Source organism: Symphodus melops, assembly GCF_947650265.1.
Source record: "Symphodus melops genome assembly, chromosome: 3".
Lineage (NCBI taxonomy): Eukaryota > Metazoa > Chordata > Actinopteri > Labriformes > Labridae > Symphodus > Symphodus melops.
In genome coordinates this window covers 8,057,146-8,077,818 of record NC_136693.1, presented here as the reverse complement: position 1 = coordinate 8,077,818, position 20,673 = coordinate 8,057,146, and the positions used below count along the sequence as shown (strand labels likewise).

The 20,673-nt window shown below is 36.4% G+C and overlaps 3 protein-coding genes and 1 long non-coding RNA gene across 4 annotated transcripts in view; all 4 read right to left on the bottom strand.

Moving 5' to 3' along the window:
- The window catches only part of atic (5-aminoimidazole-4-carboxamide ribonucleotide formyltransferase/IMP cyclohydrolase), a 74,189-nt gene that overhangs the window by 39,011 nt on the left and 14,505 nt on the right, over positions 1-20,673 (bottom strand). The window lies entirely within an intron of this gene.
- LOC306821776 (interleukin-18 receptor accessory protein-like) lies at positions 822-6,785 on the bottom strand. The gene is made up of 10 exons (XM_079340350.1): positions 6,308-6,785; positions 6,062-6,230; positions 4,534-4,605; positions 4,115-4,244; positions 3,777-3,928; positions 3,351-3,488; positions 2,805-2,888; positions 2,568-2,708; positions 2,365-2,480; positions 822-1,208 (listed from the first exon to the last, which is right to left on the bottom strand). Exons 1-10 carry the CDS (start codon positions 6,473-6,475, stop codon positions 996-998), a joined length of 1,383 nt encoding a protein of 460 aa, XP_079196476.1. The 5' UTR covers positions 6,476-6,785; the 3' UTR covers positions 822-995.
- LOC306821775 (uncharacterized protein) lies at positions 8,504-20,588 on the bottom strand. The gene is made up of 17 exons (XM_079340349.1): positions 20,427-20,588; positions 18,619-18,859; positions 17,824-18,004; positions 17,464-17,608; positions 17,310-17,372; positions 17,096-17,219; positions 16,865-17,010; positions 16,209-16,355; positions 15,933-16,079; positions 15,507-15,854; positions 11,829-11,870; positions 10,774-10,836; positions 10,557-10,680; positions 9,962-10,104; positions 9,580-9,723; positions 9,339-9,488; positions 8,504-9,242 (listed from the first exon to the last, which is right to left on the bottom strand). The coding sequence occupies exons 1-17, from the start codon at positions 20,470-20,472 to the stop codon at positions 8,899-8,901; spliced, it is 2,598 nt and encodes an 865-aa protein (XP_079196475.1). The 5' UTR covers positions 20,473-20,588; the 3' UTR covers positions 8,504-8,898.
- On the bottom strand, positions 10,960-11,709 carry LOC306821000. The gene is made up of 3 exons (XR_013778735.1): positions 11,621-11,709; positions 11,213-11,399; positions 10,960-11,062 (listed from the first exon to the last, which is right to left on the bottom strand). It is a non-coding gene; the product is annotated as an uncharacterized lncRNA (long non-coding RNA).

The following is a 20,673-nucleotide window of genomic DNA, read 5'->3' as shown; positions in this document are numbered from 1 at the left end:
ACCATAAAACCATAATAGCAATCGTCAAATAATTAAAATCAGGCAGAGTTAAGAACCTGAGCATAAAACAAGGTCTAAGAGCAGTGGGATTTTTTTTTTTTTTTTTTGTGGAAAAAGTTCTTGTAAAAAGGTTTTCAGGTCCTTTTTAAAAGAGTCCACAGTCTGTGGGGCCCTCAGGTGGCCACGAAGACTGTTCCACAGCCAGGGGCAGCAGAGGAGAAGGCTCTGTCCCCCATCGTGCGGAGCTTAGTCCTGGGGGTTTGGAGGCGGTTGGTATCGGCAGATCTGAGGTGTCTTGTGTGGTTTTGTGGGGTGAGCAGGTTAAAGAAGATGTTCACATTTTATGAAAACACTTGAAATTAAAAATTGTTTTTGGTTTATTTGCACATTGTGAAAAGAAGAGTTGAGTAGGAAAAAACAATTAAAATAAATGAGCAGGTGAAACCTCACCATAAGAAATTGAAAAAATTAAAATAAGGAAAAATATTCACTATCAACATTTTTTAAAAAGTTGTCAACTGTCTATGTAGTAAGCTTTGGACTCAGGCCACAAGACTGATCTTATAAATATAAAGATGATGTGTTGAGCAACAACATTTACTTTTTAAAGAAATGTCAAAATTACACCAACGCTTTTCATAACTCAATAGTAACTTACATAAACATATCAAGCTTTTGTAGTCTGATGTTATCATCTAATTAGCAATATACAATATAATTTTTACATTTATCCATCAATAGAATTGATCTTGTGTTTCTAAATGTCTAAATCCTTAATTTCATAAACTCAGTATCTGTGCTCATTGTAGATGGAAGGTTAAACTCAGTACATTCCCTTCTGCTCAACCGTATGCATGGAACAGGGTGACTCACTTTTACCCTTTATTTATTAATCAAACATGATTACTATTAACGTTTATCGTAGAATTTCCATTGACGTTATGTTTTTTTCAAGCCTTACACTTTGTAAACAACAGTTTCAGTCCAGAGTTTCTTCACTCTCTGTGATCAGGCATCAACTTCTTCAAAGACTTCCAGAAGTTGCTGGTAGCTCTTGCAGGTTTGTCTGAGGTCCAGTCTAGACTAGGAAGCACGTTCAAGGCCCTCTGGACCAGGACAGGCAGTGGGGGGTCCGGCTGTAGAGGGGCTGCTGATCCTCTATTGGCCCATATTAGCAGGAGTTTAGGGCTTGAATTTTGAAGCAAAGCCTAAAGATACAGAGGAAGTAGAATGATTGACACATTGTGTTATTCAAAGTAAATGTTGAAGAGAATGCTGATTTTAAAAGTTCAGTCAAATACAAACTTAATCACTGAATAGAAAACTGAACTTCTACTGAATCAGGAAACCACACAAATTCCCCCGCCCCATTGAGTTACTGGTTTCAGTTTATGTCAGTGACGCGGTCAACTGAAACCATGTGGTTTTTTGAGAATCACACACATGATTTATTTAGCTGGAAATCAAAACCAATGGCAAACATTTTTTTTGCAATAAACACCCAAGAGTCACACTTGACTAAAAAAGTACAAGTGTAACAGAATCCAGTGTAGAGTGTATTTCTTCACACTATTAATTGTGTGCTGGTACACCATTGATGCTTACATGTAAGGTCAATGGAAGAGTTTGGCAAGAAAGGAAATAAGCGTGTAGCAACTTTAAAGCATTATACTGTAGGTACTTTTACACAGCTAATTATCCTAATATCATGACAAATAATATATGTCTCTTCTCACTCTTTTAGTAGTTTTTTTATGTCATCATTTTATTTTGAATTATTGATTTTGTTTGTGAGGCCGACAGTGTTGAGGAATGAGAGAAATAGCATCTGAAGTTTTCCAAAGTCTTAAAACTAGACTCGTGGTTGGTGTGTGTCCCATGTACGGACACTGTGGTCCTCTAGGCAGGTGGCCTGTGTTAAAATCTGACCTGTGCATATCAGTCCCCACTCTCTCTTTCCCTGAGTTCTAACTCTATCCACTAACCTGTCTCTCCAACAAAGACAAAAAAGCCCCCAAATAGACCTTAAAAACCAAAAAAACACTCAGCATCTTTTAGAAAGGGTTTTAAAGAAGTGTTAAAACAATTAGCAATTAAATTAACAAAGACCTTGCATATCTTCTTTTGCAGTAATGTTAATGAGTGTCCTGGTTGTTTAATTAAAAACAATAAGACTTGGTTTTAGATTTTAGGTATACATTACTGGCATATCTCATTCATTTAAAAAGACAGATTGAAAGTTTTTTTTTTTATACATGCAAAGCAGATGTTGATTTCAGTGCTGTTTACAAGTTGGACACCCTTAGTTAAGGTTATTACGATAAGCAGCATCAGACTTCCCCTACTCTCAGATTGAACACCCACCTGGACTCCTGATTCGAGTACAAACACTGCATTACTGTTGGAGAGGTAGTCAGCTGACACGAGACAGATGAGCATTCTGCTTCTCTTTATTGCAAAGACCACATCATTTGTGTATGCTGCAATAAAAACAAGAATATTCCATAACATATTTGAGGTAAATGTACACACATGCGTGCACGCACACACACAATTGATTCTCTCACCTCCTCCAGGCAGCACATCCCTCTCCAGAAGACAGAGCCGATACCCCCACTGCTCCTCTAACACCTGAGGTAACAGCACCTCTAAGGATTTGTGGGTGACCTTTCCCTCTGAGTTCAGTAGGTCAAAGCTGGATAGACACACTGTAAATAAAAGCACATATTATTTGAGTTTACCAGTGTAATGAAATGACAACTAAAGTCAGTTACAGATATTATGTACTGAACATATTGACCCACCTTCCTTGTCAGTTTCAGGTCTGTCTGTCTCTGTTGATGAATCACTCCACACAAAAGACAGAAACACATCAAACTCTTTCTCCTCTGTTTGATGGTGATTGGATGTAAAAATCAAAAACCAGAGTTTAGTCATACGAGAAGTAAAAGTGTCTATTTTATTTTGTGATAAGGTTGTTACCATTTGAGTAGGTGCTGTTTCTTAATGTGCTTTCTTCACATACCGTACTCTCAATTTAGACCATTTAAAGATACCAGAATTTATCCTGATTTTGTATTTACACTTTAATGTATTTTTTTACATTTTGGTAGGGATTGCCTTACTTTATGGTGTTTGTAGGGTTGAATGCATTGGAAAACAGTTTGAACCTGCATGCTGCAGAGGAGGTTGTTTTTTTTAAATATAGAAGTGAAACCACATCCTTTGGTGACAATCAGCTGCTGCAGCCAGGATGCCAGTGCACTTATATTGGCACAAATACATTTGGGTTTCTACTCTGTATTGCACAAGTATGTGCGTGTGTGTGAATGTGTTTTCTGTATTCAGACCTCCTTCATGTTTTCCGCATTGCAAGTGGGTTCTGTAGATAAGCTGTAGCTCCAGCCATTTCACATGTAAAATGATTCCCAGCCCACCTACAAGCAGCAGTGATGCAATGGGATATCCAACCAGTGATGGCCATTGAACTGAAACACATGAATTTCTCATCAGATTGTACTTTGTTATTGAGGCTTCAGGAAATATTTTGAGAGCTGGAAAAACGTGTACACTTTATATTTTCAAATTATTATCAAACGTTTTTTTATTTAAAGAAAAAGAGAAAATTAAGAAACATTATCAATCATTTTGAGCTGTGTTTGTCTCCACCTGGGGAATGTCAGTCAGTTCTGTAGTAACATTTAATTTTGAAGTTTTGGTTTGTACTCAAAATCAAAACAAAAAAACAAAACAAAACAAAAACAAAAACACAGTACCTTTAATTTTCTCTTTGAGCTTGATAGTGATCCTGCTCTGTCCGACAGAATTAGTGGCGTTGCATGTGTATGTGTTGTTAAAGTGCTGTGGAGTCACTTCTTTTATAATGGATCTTTGTGTCACTATACATTGTTGAAAATTCTCCTCCAGTCTAAATGAAGAAAGAATTTTAGCTCCCTTGCATCTGAATAAAAACCTTACCATGCCAGCTGAAACTGAATTGTGATGTTTACATATAACCGATTTTACAGAACAATATTACAGTCTAAAAATTAATATTGCATTATGAAATACAGTAATCTCCTGACAAAAGCAATCAAACGATTAAGAAACTCACTGAGGCTCCTCCATGTGTAGTAAAGTCATATAATCCATGTTCCCACCGTCATGCAGGAACCACTGAACCTTTGGTACAAACTTTAGCTCAGAAGGAAAATCTACCTTACATGTCAGTGTGTGAGACTGACCTAAAACAAAAACAGAAAAACATAGTCTTAATCAAAGAGCATTAAAATTAATGCTATAAAAACTATACATTTATATTTCAATTCCTTATTTTCATATCAATTTGTAGGAGAAGAATCATAGGTGATTTTTTTTCAAAATGAGATCCTTGCATGTTTTTTAGTAATATTTAGTATTACAGCTAAATGTTGAGTATTTAACAGCTCTTATAAAAGCAGTTTTAAAACCACTCAAATGATCTATTAACTCTGATTTGTGGAATTAAATCACAGAACATCTGGATACACTTACCGAGCTCTGCTTCCTCTGTAATGCTGCTATCAGGATACAGGATCTTAGGTGGGTAAGGTGGTTTTTCATGAGCTGTTTGGAAACACACATATTTCTGCATGATCATCTTTACAGTTTACTATACTGTATAGATTACATGTCTATTTCAAAACATGGCTAACTGTAAAAAAACAACAAAAACAAAAAACTCTTCATTCTCAGATCAAAGGGGAAAGAATACAACAGTAACTATATAAATTAAGCTAGTACAATAATCTACGGAGAAACCATCATATCAGTAAACCAACTGCTATGGAGGAAGCAAAGAGTTTTTTAAGTTACAAAAGCAGAGGAAATATGCAGCATTGAACTTAAACTGGGTCTAAGTTAATGTGCCAGAGCTTTGCCTATTTATAAGTACTACATGGGAACAGATGGTTGTAAAACCATTTGCTACTTACACAATGTAGGTATTGGGTTTGACTGGTTCATTAAGACAATTTAAGACAAATTACACGAGTACTTCACTGTGCTGAGCACTTAGTGTAAGATAGCCACGCAAGCAGCTCTCTTAGTGTTTAACTAAGAATGTAAACAAAAGCAGACCAAAGCCAAATGTACCTGTCTGTGCCATCACTGAACCTATTTATGCGTACTGAATAAAACAACATTGTACATGACGGTGTTACCACGTTTACACTAACAAATTATTGTTAATTGAAAATACTTTATTAATCCCCAAAGGGATGTTATAGTGAAGACATGCTTCTCACACACATGCACATGCAGGACCTGGAGGCATGCAGGAGAGATGTCAGAGTGCGGCGGCTGCCCCAACTGGAAGCGCCCCCTGAGCTGGTGGGAGTTTGGGGCCTTGCACATGGGAACCTCTCCAGCTACCAGACCAATTTCCATATTTTGGTCCGCATCAGGACTTGAACCGTCGACTCTCCAATTCCCAACCCAAGTCCCTACAGACTGAGCTACTGCCGCAAACAGTCATCACAAATTTTCCACAACAATCCAACCTATCCTCTCAGACAGAGGACCCCTAAATTAATCACACTACCTTATCTGGCAGTCGTTAATCAATAAAGAATATTGTGTACCACACACTGCTGTGGCCCTAAATATTTTGTAAAAAAAAAAAAAAAAAAGGAAATTTGTATCTGCAAGTATAAGTATGATGTGCTGGTATTTTTAAAATCGTTTTAGTTTGTGGAATATTACGCTGATGCAAACATTTGATAGTAATCGTGATTTACCACTCTGGAACCAACTCACTGTTGCTCTTTTTGAAGAATAGTGAAATGCAATGATACGTATGTACCATTCAGCTGCAACATGGAAAATGAATCGGAATCGGAGAAAAACTACAAACATGGTATTTGGTGTTTCTCTGTGTGTGTGTGTGTATTATGTAGTCATAGCATTCCCAACACACCCACACACACAAACACACGCACACACACACCTACACACACACACACACCTACACACACGCACACACACACACACACACACACACACACACAAGCACAGAACTTACGTACGACTGTGGCTTTAACAGACCTCCTGAAGGTCCACCTCTCTCCGTGCTCCATTAGTTGTCTGTCACAGAAATATACACCGGTGTCATGTACATAGACGTCGCAGAGATGTAACACCCCATTTTCCTCACAAGATTTTCTCTTCTGAGCAGAAACTGATTTGTTACCCTGTAAGAAAACACAGATATTTATGTTTCCAACATAAAGCAGAGAGATAAAGCTGTTCATGTTTGTAGCCATCCTACCTTGTACCAAATAGCATCTGTCTTATTACTACAGTTGAAACCTGGGCAGTTGATCTTCGAACCTTTTCCAGCAATCAGCAAAACACTGCTCTCGTTTGGATTGAAGCATCCAAGGCTGTTGTTCTTCACCACCTGTAGAGAGAAGAACCTGCCGCCACTTGACAGCATGCAACGTTCCACTTATCAGTTAGCTTACATGCATCACAGAAACATCATGAAAACTTAAGTGAATGGAAGTATTGTGTAAAATAAGTATATAGACACATTTTGATCTCTAATACCAAAAGAGTGACAGATACAGGAGACCCTAAAATTGTAAAAATATTATTCAAACGGCTCGATGGATGCACCATACTGAAGGTGGTGTATGGTATGCTTAACATTCTGCAATGTTTCTCAATATTCAAATGGCAACCATTTTCTTCCAGCCTGAGTGGCAAGCTCACATGCTTTTATGCAGTAGTGTTGTGATAAAGCTGAATTTAAAGATCATAAACAACAACACAGTTTTATCATTTCACCCCTCCATTGTCAGCAACTAAAAATACAAATGGATAGTGAAAATGCAGAGAGAAATCAAGGACATTTCCAGTTGGACCTCAAATTGAATTAACATTTAACATTTTAGGCTATGGCAACCATCTGTTTAAGCTAGCGTAAGACAATTAGCGAAATAACATAACCCTATAGTTAGGAATCTACAGTGTGTATTTTGTCTCTTAATGTTGTCAAACCAAAGTGGTTAACAGCATAGTTTGCCCATATTGGCAAAATACAACCATTAGCTGTTGTCTTAAGGTAGTTTGTTTGCTAATGTTATTTAACAGAGCTTTAGTGAGTTATAAAATGTTTTCAGTTAACAATCAAATAAGAGTGTGAAATAATGACACTTACTTGAGTCCACTAATTAAAGACTACCATTTACAAACCAGTACACTGGTATCACATTTTAACGCACATCCCATCCGAAACATTGAGTTCAGAGAAAAATGGCTGTAAAAATAGTGAAAGCAATATCAAAGAGAAAATTCACATCGGAATGTTTATTGTTTTAAAGCTATAAACAGCAAGTGATGAAAATATCTTTAATAAATTTAGTCAAATTTAATAGAACAGTGGTAATGATGGGTATAAAAACATTTACCATGTGGGGCAAGTGTACTTTCCAGAATGTTTATTTTCTGCTATGAACTCCCTCCCACAATGAATGGATGGGCCTTTATTTCCCTCTGTGCATTGTCCAATCCTGCACCACACCAGATTTGCATGGCTAATGCAAGGCATCATAAAGATTTCCCCCTCCACAGCTCTGTAGAGATGATGTGTAGTATTCTGCTGGAGACCTAAAGACAGTTGATGACATGCTGATACTGACATATTTTTGTTTCTTTCGAAAGTCAAAAAAAGGTCTGGGACACAAGTATTAATAACATCGAAAACACATTCAAACATGATATTAAAGCTAAAGTTTGTAATAAAATGAAATATACCTTTCGATTTGTTTTGATGTTTTCTCCCACAGCATGTCTCAGAAAAATTGGGAAAGAATATTAAGAAAAGAAAGTATCCAGTTTGCATCTCGTCTCCAAATTTGTAATGGCTTCAGTCACGATGTTGAAAGAACCTGTCTTCTTGAGTTTTTTTTTTTTTTTTAAACTTTTTTTACTGCTACACTTCACGAATAACCACATCTGGGGTTCCTGGTATTTCTCATCAACGTTGATGTTTCCATCTCGTCTTTGAGGCAGCATTGCTTGATGTGTGAACATCATCATAGGACATGTAGATGTTTCAGTCTCTCTTGGTTTCCTGTATGGTTTTCTTTGTTTTGTGATTTCACTGGAGACTTCTCTTAAAAACATTGTGTTCACCACTTCCTATGTGTACAAAAGCTGAAAGTGTTGTGTATACTACTAAATTATTTAGTTGGCATGTGGGATATTTTCTTTATTTTATATCTAATAAAAAAGAAAAAGATAAATCCCTGAGTGAGTGTTAATATACATGTTTCTGTATAAGAAACTTCCCAACCAACATAACTTTAGGCAAAGGAAGGCTTGATGTTTAGCCCAGTTTTGAGTCTTTTCAATAATTGGGAAACAAGCATGTTATTGATCTCCATGTGGAACTCTTGAGGTTTGTAATTTCTTTAAGGATTATTGATTAAGAAATAAAGAAGTCAGACATTAAACAACCTTTAAATTTTCTTTTATAGTTTTAATGAGCGGACACATTTATGTTCAACATTCATTTGCATTTTGATTTGGCAAGGTGTCCAGAAACTACCTGATTATTTTATAACATATTTTCTTCCAGCTTACAGCTTTGTGCTTCCGTTCGACAGGAAGCATACACTTGTTTTAGTAGAGGCATTCTTTCAGAAACCACTATAAACTGAAAATGCATTATTATGTTGAAGAATACAAGTAGTCAATCAAAACAAAAGCAGAAAGTGGTTAATCTCATGCTTTTAGTGAAAAACAATTACTGATTAATGCAGTTGTAAAAAATATGTTTTTTATTAATGCAAAACTTTTAAGCGTGAACAAGCAGGCTGTCTGAACATTTCTGAAGTGTATGTGAACACGGCTTTAGACTGTCTGTGTTAAAAGCCTTATTTTTGACACACGTTGCCGGGCAGGTAGGTGATAACGTAGCTGCTTCCAGAAGAAGGAGGAGGGCCTCTGGGAATGTTTTCCTTTCCAGGTGACACAGTTTCCAGCCTCACTTAGAAGCTGTAAGGCCTCCGGTACTGAACCTGACTTTGACACTTCTGTTGACTCAGTTTTGATGAAAACTAAGCGAGTCTTTTTCTCAACAAAGGCTGAATGGATGGCACTCAGCAGACCAGATCCTAGACCAGGATCTAAACAGGTGGGAACCAGAATCACCGCCTGGCTCTGCTCTATGCAGTCCAACACAGCCTCTGCAACAGCTGAAATGAAGCAGAGTTCATATCAAATATAAGATATAAGAAAAATATAAAGATTCCTGAGTTTGTTTTTCATTAAAGTACAACATAAACTCATACCTTTCCCAGGTAAAACGTCACGGTCATACAAACAGAGATTGTAATCAAATCTCTCCTCCAAAACACTCTTCAGCAATTCTTTGTCGTGTTCACTCAGTCCATCCGAGTCGCTCTTATAACACATCAAAAAGGCATCATAGCTTTTTCCATCTAAACAAACAACAAACAACAGCTTTGTCAGTGTTATCACATTGTCTGCAGTCCAATAGCTCTCTACCTTATAGCTCTTATAAACATATACCTGAGGTGCTTCTAAGGCAGCAAAGAGCATCTCGCAGGAAAAGAGTGATGTGAATTTTGAACTTTACATAGACAGCTGTAGTCAAAAGCATCACCACAATAATGCATACACTGCCTACGACCAGGGAAGTGTAAGAGGGGCGAGCTGAGGGGATATAATGAAGAAAATTAGTTTATTGATAGTCATGCAAACACAAACTTAATGATGTATTCATGAAACATATAAATGAAATTGAGCTCAGATTGAGGGTAAAATGTGTTTGTTAATTGACTAGTTGGGTGACGAAGCATCAAACATCTTTTTTCAGAGAATGCATAGTTGGAAATACTTGAGATCATTAAGATCAATTAACAAAAAAAAAAGATACATCACTCTTGATTACCTTTTTGGGCCAGTGTGATGATGACGGATGAGGTTTTGTCCTCAGCATTCAGTTTACAGGTGTACTGTTTTGATAGATCCTCTATAGTTACTCTCTTGATGACTAGAGATGTGTTAATGTATATTTCACCATCAATTTTTGTGCTGGAATAGTAGAAGATACGTTAATGAATCTGTGCATTGTGAAGGTGAGTTGGAAATTCTGGTCAGAAATGTAAACTACATGTCTCCTGATGTCAGATTTCTGACATCAAAAGACAACCGTGACGTATAAATGTAAGACTGCACATCAAACGTAGTAAATGTGATACGCCATTAGTGGTTCGGTCTTATTTGTGCCTGTTGAAAATAGTTTAACCCATGGTACTTTCCAACAGCTATAGGTGGACATCTATATGATATTTTCAAAAATGTAACATCATCAAATACTACAAAACGTGTTGTTGTTGCTTCTATTCTACCCATCAAGTGGAAACTTTTTTTTCTTTTCATCAGTGCACTGGAATATGAACTCTGGTGTGATGTCATTCCCAACTCCTACTGTTAGATACATGAAACTCAATACCAGAGCAGAAACAATTGTGAGACTGATTTACCTTGTTTCATTGTAGAAAACTCTTAAGCTTTCATTTTTTTTCAACATTGAGTTTCCACTCAACCAGAAAAGAGAATCAAAGCCCGACAATGTCACAGCTCTACAAGAAATCACTGCAGGTGAGCCTAAAACAGAAGTTTCACACAAGATTGATTAAAAGGTCAACATTTAGAAAGGAGGTAAACACTTGTTACACACTCAGTTAGATTGAAACTCACCCAAATCTACATGAAATACATCATCCTTTTGGGGTGAAATGATTGCAGATCTTTGAATTTTTTCTGAAGAACACTTGATGAATTATTTTCATTTCACATGTTAATTTGTATGTTGATAAAACTGTCAAGGAAGAAACTTTTTCTTACTGTCATCAACATCAAGCCGGACTGTGAATGTCATGTTATATGTTCGCTGATGGTACAGGTAAGATCTGGTACAAGTGTAATTACCATGGTCATTCTCCGTCACACTCGAGAAGTAGCTATCCTTCGGCAATGACTCACCTCTCTACAAGTAAGGAAAGTAAGTTTAATTTTGAAGCATGAAGAAAAATAAACTAACTGTCCCATCAATAGAAAATGGTCAGAAAGTAAAACATGAATAACGCATGGAGCATCTTGTAATCCATATTTTTCAAAAAAAGCTCTATTAATATACCTTGTGCCATATGATGTCGTTGCTGGTCATGTTTGGTGTATTTACATCAGGGATATTTACATCAGGGCAATGCAACGTGCAGGACTCTTGTGTGAAACATGTTTCTGAGAATGTGTTCCACTCTTCATACTCTCTGCTTGATTTGTAAACTGTCAGCATGAACTGGCTGCTTGCATTCCTGTCATGTCTTCAAAGAAAAAAACAATATTGAGAGGGACGATTTTTACATTCTAGCAGTCTATACAGTGTTTAAAATGAATGGACAGGTTTGATTTTGGACGAGCCTTTCATATAACACTTTTCTTTTGTGACATACAGAAGTAAAAAGTATTATATAGGACATTCTAATGTAATGAGAATTAAAGTTATCAGGACATTAAACATTGAACTGAAAGGGCCTCGTGTTACCTCTGATAGCATGAGTAATTCCCCTGATGGTTTGCAGCAGCACTGAGAACCACAAGGGTTGTCCCATAAAGCAGCAGACCCATCTGCCTCTGCTCGTCAGATGTCATGTTGCTGATCCGAAGAGTCCCCCTGACAGTGTGACTGGTCCAGGTCAGTTCAGCACCATTAGACCCTTTAGAAACTGGGCACCACAGGGCCACAATTTCACCTGACTTCACATATATATCCTCGGTTCCACAGGGAAGCACACCTGCAAATAAGTTTCACAAATTTGATTTTATTTCAATGTGCGAAATAGAACATGAATTGTTTGGTGACAGCAAGAACCCAGAGGCCGGATGATATATTCATCATCAATGCATTATATTACAGACAAATGTTGAACCTTCAAGGTTAAGTTTGACGCTTGGTCTAGTGCGCTGTCAAACAAATATTATACAGTCCCTTTAATTAAATTGCGTCACACTTTAGATTTCTGTCCGTTTCACTGACAACACATGTTCATTGATACACTGATCATTTTTAAGAAGCTGTTAAAATTCACACCTCTACACCTTTATATAAATGATTTGTCACTTTTGTCTGAGCTACTTGAAATAAGATTATTTTCTTCTTTTTCAAATTGTCATGTTCCTTTTTTTGAAGGTTGGGCAAAATATTTTAAGCTAATAAGCAACTTTGGGAGGCACATGACAGGAAGTAGGACAAATTATTGTTATTTTTCTGCCATGGACTAAAAGTGTTAAGCTGTTCTTTCAATCTGTAAATGTAATTACAAACTACTGAATGCTGTCAAACAATCAGAGATCTGTGGTTAACAGTAAGGTGATTTGCTTTGATTATAACAACCAGAAACATATTTGAAAACAACATTGATGATGATGTTTATTTCACTGGTTAACTTGTGAAACAACTTGATATTGATGGTTGTGACTGGCTTCTTAACCACATCCTTTTTTTTCAGAGCGATTGGGTCTTGTGATTATAGTGTGAAGGAAACTGGTTTAACTTTGTACAAGTCAGCAATGGACCTTTCATTCGAGAAAGAAGACAAAGACGTTTTAGTTCAGTGTGAAGTAAAAGTGTATAAAATTGTGAGAACATTTTTGAGAAAATGTTGAGAAAAATGTGTAATATTTATGATGATTATTTCTGCATATGGCACTGAAGCAAATAAACTACAGCTGTTAATTTCATTCAGACAGACAGGAAACTATAATACCCCTTAAAGTGTCTGTTCCAATCAGATGGATAAACCCAGGTTCTCTTTGACCATTCTACCTTGATTTTACTACAATTATTACATTGTGAAGCTTAAGCTAATACTTAAATAAAATGATAAATGACCCTTAAACGATCAAAACAGTAGGTATGAGATATGGTGTATACAACTTCCTATGATTAATGCTGTATGAAATGCAACTTGTTTTTGTGGGGTTATAGATGGCGCATTATTTTGTTGAGTTTTTTTGGTCCATGCCCCCTGTGGAAATTGTTTGCACAGTATCTTAGATTTACTTTAGTCCTTCCTTTTCTTCTTTATAGCTTATTTGTGCATTGGAAATATTATTCTATTTTTATCAAATTATTACAACAAAATCAAAACTGAAGTAACATTGCCATTCTTACCTGCCAGAAATATTAGGAGAAAAACCAGATGGACTTGAAGTACTTTCATCATGACTACACTGCTCGCGCGGTTCCTGCTTCAGCTTCGTCAGAAACTGGCTCTGACCAAAAGTTCCCTGAAGGCACTTCTGTTGAACTACTGATCTGCATTTCCCGAAGTGAGGCTACGTCAATATATAAAGTGAAACTTAAGGAAGACCCATAGCGTCATGTTGCCACTACTGTGTAAACAACCCCACAATAATCAGTTATTCTTTTATTAATGGTCCGATGGTAAAATGAAATAGAGTAGAAATAGCATATATTGAATTTTGTCTTCAATTATGAATGACTAAAAATATACATAAACTTTTAATAGACCGCCAATGGTTTCGTGTTACGCGCAATGACGGATGCCAATAAAGAGAATATTCTGGAAACGCTGCGCCCTTACACCACAGGTTTCAAAAACCACGCGCAGCTAGCAGCCTTCTTTAGAGGGGCTCAAATTGCGTCTGAAAAGGGGAAATGTGCTACCATATTCATTGAAACAAGTTCAATCTAAAATCTTTAAAACCTCTGTCCTTTTCAGCATGCAGCCTCAGCTTAAAAAGGAGGAAGATAAAGACCACTTACAGGCCTTTTTTTCATGTCATGAACAGGAGTTATTTTTGAAAGACTTGACTAATATTTTCCAAAGCCACAGCAGAGATGACACTGATATTGTCACCAATGTAAATGCCATGACCTTTAAGAGGCATGCTCATATTTCCATTTATTCATTTACATACAAATTCACTAATTTCAAGTCTGCTGTCTTTCTTTGTTGTTTAAATTGGTTTAACATTGCAGAATTTAAACACATCTCAAACTAAATTTGAACTTGCTATTTAAAAGGTGGTGAAATGACAATGTTGTGAAATGTATTGGCTGCCTTTCACCTTTATACTGCAGAGATATAATCTCTTCATGGACAATATTGGCCTGTTTGAAATAGTCAATAGGCTACAGAAGTCAAACACAATTTCAATACTTGCTATGGCAATCATGCTTCAGCACACATTAACTGTATAAATAACAGTCATGTATAATGATCATTAATGAATGAATGAATGATGGGGAGTGCCATTCCTGTGATAATACAAAAAAAACATCAACTGACAATTTGAGTGTATCTTTAATTGAAAAGAGTAACAGGTAAAGTAATTGTATCTGTCAAAGAGGTCCTCACTGCAAAAGTTGGAAAACAGGACAAAGGGGTTTTTTTGGACATTTTTCAGTGCTCATTAATTTTAATGATGTGTCTTGGGTTGTAATGTTCTCAAAAATTTACTAGCTTGCATTTACAATAATGCCGACTGTTTAAGCGTCTGTGCCAGATCATAGTCCAAACTGTGACTCTAACAGCCTCATGTCATAAGGAAATCCATTCACTGAAGCTGCTCTCATGGACCTTCTTTCGCTAGGTGGCAGCAAAACCTCAAATAACTTGCCACTGAAACCACGCTCATCATTTCACCTTCTTATTGGGTTATTGGGGGATATGAGAAACAAGCCTATGAGTTTCCTGTAATTTGATATAAATAAATCCAATGCTCAGTTGTTGTTTTTTTAATCAAGTATATTGAAGAAAACCTCCAGGTCTCTAGTGGATAAAAGTTCCTCTTTCTTTAGCTAACTCTCAATAAACATTCAGTGTTTGATGGTTGAAGTTGATTGATTGAAGTTTGCATGAGCAGGATGCTGAGAAAAACTAATAAGGAATCACAAAATTTAAGAAAAGCAACATCGACCACAACAAATGATATATCGTACAAGAGACTGGAAAGCTAACCCTGTCACGTGATGATATTCATTTAACCTTGTTGACATCAAGTACAATTATCAAAATGAGTTAAGTGTTCTGGGACAACAGAAGTAACATAAACTGCAATTAAAAATTAAGAACTTTAACACAAATAACCTGACCTTTTCTTCAAAGTCAGTAAGTTTAAGTTCAATGTTATTAAGTTTGCTGAGACACTAACTCACACACACACACACACACACACACACAAAAAACTTTGCATTGTAAATTGTAGGGGTGGGGAAGGACTTTCAAATACTACTTCATATAAAATATTTTAAAACATGATAAATAAAAGTTTTCAGTTATATATTAATTCTCTCTTTTTTAAGCTGCCAGTTGTCTTAAAAGAATGCTTGAAAACTGAAGAGATACTTATTTCAAATACCGAAAGCTCTGGTATTATGATATTCTGACTTTAAATAATTCAGCAGTTCTCCTCAGGGGCATTTGGCTGAGTCAAAAGCCTTATTTTTCGCTCATCGCGTGGGGCAGATAGGTAATAGCGGAGCTGCTTCCAGAATAAGGAGGAGGGTGTCATTGAGCATTTTCCTTCCCAGGTGACCTGGTGTCCAGGCTTATTGAGAAGCTGTAAGGCTTCTGGAATCAAAGCTGACCTTGACACTTGCTTTGACTTCAATGTAATTAAAACCAAGTGATTCTGTCGCTCCACAAGAGAAGCACAAATGTCTTTTAGCAGGCCAGGTTCAAGACCTGGATCTGAAGAAGTAGGAACTAGAACCACCGTCTGGCTCTGCTCTATGCAGTACACCACTGCATCTGCAAGGAACAAGATGATACATTTGTTAATCGAGATTGTACACAGAGTTACTTAGTAGATTGCATTTTATAGAATACCTTTCCCTGGTGAGACGTCGCGATCATAAGAACAAAGATTGTAACCAAATCTCTCTTCTAAATCACTCTCCAGGCTTTCTCTGTCCATGTCATCTAGTCCTGCGGGGCTCTTGTAGTACATCAAAAAAGCATCATGGCTTTTTCCATCTAAAAACAACAAAAATCAGGTTTTTGTTACAACTATTACAAACTGATACAGGTACAGATGACAAGGCTGGCTGCGACACAGGGAAAAAAAGTACAAGTAGGACATTTAGAAAATGGCTGAAATCCCACCTGAGATGCTGCTAGTGCAACAAAAAGTGTCACGTAGAAAAAGGGCGATGTCCATTTTGAATTTTGCATATATAACTGCTGTTATAAAAACTATCATGATGATGATGCCCGTAATGCCCAGTGCCAGGCGGACAGAAAAGGCAGAAGCTGTAGGGACATAAAGGCAACTCAACATGAAAAATTCAAATGTGAAACAGCAGACATCGAGGAAAACTTGAGCATTTGAGGCAGAGCGGATCCCATAACTTTAACTTTATCTTTACAGGTCTTCTTTTATTGTTTGCTTATTATCAAATGATAACATGTGGGATTTTTGTTATACAGGGAAACAGTTAGTGCAGGGAACGAAGTTGGTATAGTCCAAAAGTATCTAAAGCATATCAGTGCAGATTAAAATCCAGTTATAGATGTTGGCTCTCAATGTCTACCGTTTCTGTTTGCATATGAAATTTCTAGTTAAATTTACCAGTGAATAACATTTCAATATAAATTACCAGGATAGCCACAAGCTTTTCCTTAAAACCCCAAGATATTTTGCCCAGCTGTTGTCAGAGGAAGGCAGAGAGGTTCGAGCTAGACAAGTTATTACGTTCATATTTAGTACAATAGTAACACGAGAAAAGCCAAAGTTGTCTCTCTCTATCCATGTTGTATACTTTTTTGGGCCAAGGTGATTCTGACAAAGCTTGAGGGTTGTTCATCAGTCTCCAGTTTACAGGTGTAAGTTTTCCTTAAATCCTCCTTCGTCACTTTTTTGAAAACTAAAGATGCTGTCATGTTCATTCCTTCAGCGTTACTTTCGCTGCAAAACAGAGGACAACTGTTAGCTGGTCATTTGCTCTTTCCAACCTATTTATTAGAGTTTATACATTTTGTAAATTGTTTACCGTGAATAGTTGTAGAAAACTGGCAAGTTATGGTTCCGTTTCACAAATGAGGTGTCACTTAACCAAAGTACCTCATCAAAGTCAGAATATATCACAGCTGTACATTCAATCACCACTGTTGAATCTGGAAGAAGCATACAGTTTGTGATGAGTCAATTCTTAAGGTCCAAGTGCATGATTGTAAATGTATTCAAACAATAACACATAAACTTACCCAAAGCTACATGAAATACTTCATCCATGTGTGGTGAAAGTATCACTGATTGCCCAGATATGACTATGCAAAAGCAAGAGCAAACATGTAACAATTAAACAAACGTACATGAGTCTTAAAGGTGAAAAGTGTCCAAAAAAGGTATGTGTCTTACTGTGTGGTTGGACATCAAGCCAGACTGTGAACGTCATATTATACATTAGCTGATCGTACAGGTAAGATCTGGTACAGGTGTAAACGCCGAGGTCATTTTCCGTCACACTCGAGAAGTAGCTATCCTTCGGCAATGACTCACCTCTCTACAAGGAAGGAAAGTAAGTTTTATTTTGAAGCATGAAGAAAAATAAACATCATTTGTGGTCTCAATAAAAAAAAAAAAAATTGTTTTTAATAACTGTCCCATTAATAGAAACCGGTCATAAAGTAAAACATGAATAATGTTTCATGGAGTATCTTGTAGATTCTTATTCAACATTAAATCTAATCCACATTTAAAAAAGCTCTATTAATATACCTTGTGCCATATGATGTCGTTGCTGGTCATGTTTGGTGTATTTACATCAGGGATATTTACATCAGGGCAATGCAACGTGCAGGACTCTTGTGTGAAACATGTTGCTGAGTACGTGTTCCACTCTTCATACTCTCTGTTCGGTGAGGTGTAAACTGTCAGCATGAACTGGCTGCTTGCATTCCTGTCATTAAATTAAATTAAAAAAAAAATGATGTGAACATTTTTTATTTACATTTCAGAGGCTCTTAATGTAAAAGAAGGTCACCTTTAAGGACCTGTCTTTAAAATGCTAATTCTCCACTAAACCAATGACATTTGGGAAGACTTGTCAATCTCTGAACCAAGGTTAACATCATCATCATTTTTAGCATTGATATGGTTAGCATACTAGAAGTCTGACATTAGCATTTGGACAAAGCTTAGCTAAGAACACAAAAAGTTGCCAACATCAGCATTGTTCATGCTGTAAGTAATAGCTCGTCAAAATAGACAACATGTTTCATGGTTTATTAAAGGGGTAAGAGCTGATGTATGTCTATGACAATAACAATTAATAAGTAATAACAATTAAACTTGCAATTCACAAACATAACTTTGAAGCTTTGTGTTGATTATGATATAACTGCATATAGAAACAACTAATGCAAGACATCATCTCATTCGGTGAAGGTTTTAAGTTGTGCTTCATGTCAGAATCAGAAATGAAAGCCGCTGTAATTTGAATGTTATCTCTTGATACTAGCTCTCTTGAGAAAAGGACTGCTGTATCAGTTTGGCATTATTTATATATCTTACCCCTGAGAGCATGAGTAATTCCCCCGATGATTTACAGACGCACTGAGAATCACAAGAGTCCGCCCATCAACCAGCACTCCCATCCTCCTCAGTTCAGCCGCTGACATGTTGCTGCTTAGATGGATGGCGTGACTGGTCCAGATCACTTTAGCATCATTAGAACCTTTATAATGTGGGCACCACAGGGCCACCAGCTCACCTGCCTTGACATAAACCTCTCTTTGTCTCAATGAAAACACACCTGTGAATAAGACATAAATTTTAGTTCATATTTTATTTTTACTGTAAAATAAATTATGAGTTGGTTGGCAAACATTTAGTGAAAAGTATACTGTATATTGGCTTACAGAAACGTGGCTTTAAACCCCATGTTTAAATGGACAATTCACTGCTCTCAACATATCTACAGAGAACTGCTTTACTTTTTGAATTTGATGCTGCTTTACTAATTTGAGGAAAATGTGAGGTATTTGTGAATCTTGGACACTAACTGAGAGTTACCTGAAAACATATCTGCACAAAAACTCAGGTGTGGTTTGGGAGGCTATAACCAGATGTCAAGCAAGCTTAGTTTAGCACATAGACTGAAAACGAGGGTTTGAATTTTTTGTCCAATAACTTGTTATATGAGAGGAGAGAGATCAGTCCCCTTTTCCTTTTTTTTTTTTGCTGTTCTTAGGAAGGCATATATATATATATATATATATATATATATATATATATATATATGTAGAAAATGTTGATTTATAAGAAGGTTAAAGGATTTTATTAGAGACCACAAAAACTGACACTAGACAACCTGAATGTTTTTGACATTATAAAACATACATTCTCAACACAAAGGACCATGGGGATGCCAGTTCTGAGGATCAGGATAAAGTGCCACTTAAAACTTCATGTTTAAATTATTGACATTTCAAAATGTTTGTTTTGAATTTTCAAATATGATCCATGTTAATGTTTTAAGTTAGGGAATGAATAGATATTGTTACTTTGGACAGATCCAGGCTAGCTGATTGCCCTAATTTCAAACATTTGTGCTAAACTAAGCTAACTATCTAAAAAAAAGAGTGTACGATAAAGTAGGTGTATATTTCTCAATGTGAAACAATACAACCGTCTTATTGATGACATAACTATTGGGAAATGAAATGACCACATCTCAATTTATGACTATCAGTCTTGTGATTTGTATGTCAAAGAAATCTGGTCAAATTTGTGGAAGTGACTCCACTGATGAATACTTTGATCATGCTGAATGTCACGTTTTATAAACTATGCATACGTCATACATGGTTGAACTAATAGCCTACTGTGAAATAAGCTATACTCTTACCTCTGGCACAAGATTTACTGGATATTGTCATATTGTGTGACATTATGTATGACTTCTAAACACCTGCTAGTCTGAACAAGTCATAATGTCATACTGGGTCCATTGTTGGGAGGGAGCTGAAATGTTTTCAAAAATGTTTTTACACCTGCAGATGTCCTTTTAACGGGATAACCACAATGTAAAGATACTGTATTACTATATGTTTATCACTCTACAGAAGTACAATATAGGTTACTTACAGAAAAATATTTAGGTCAAACAACTCAAGCTGAAATATACATTTGTGTTTTTGTTATGATGCAAACTTAATAAGGGACCATGACAGATTAAGAACAACTACATTTAAAACACGTTTTAAATTAGAATATTCGTAGGCTATATTAAAAAAATATATAATTTAAATGTCATTTTGATCAACTTTTTTTTAGCATTTTTTAACATTTTAATAAATATATTGTAATAGTTTTCTTACCTGTCAATAACATAGAGAGGAGAAAAAGAAGCATCTTCACAGCCATCACTGTAGCGCGTCAGGAATTAAACCTCAACAGAGTCCCTGACTTGTCTGGACAAGTGCTTATATTAGAAGATTCAGCTGAGTCACAGGTAACGTGTCAACATTGGCCTATTGGTTATAACATAGTAGAGGCTGCTGCGGTTTCGTTAAACCAAAAAGAAAACTGGCCGACTTGGAGATAAAGGTAAATGTGAACTCCCAA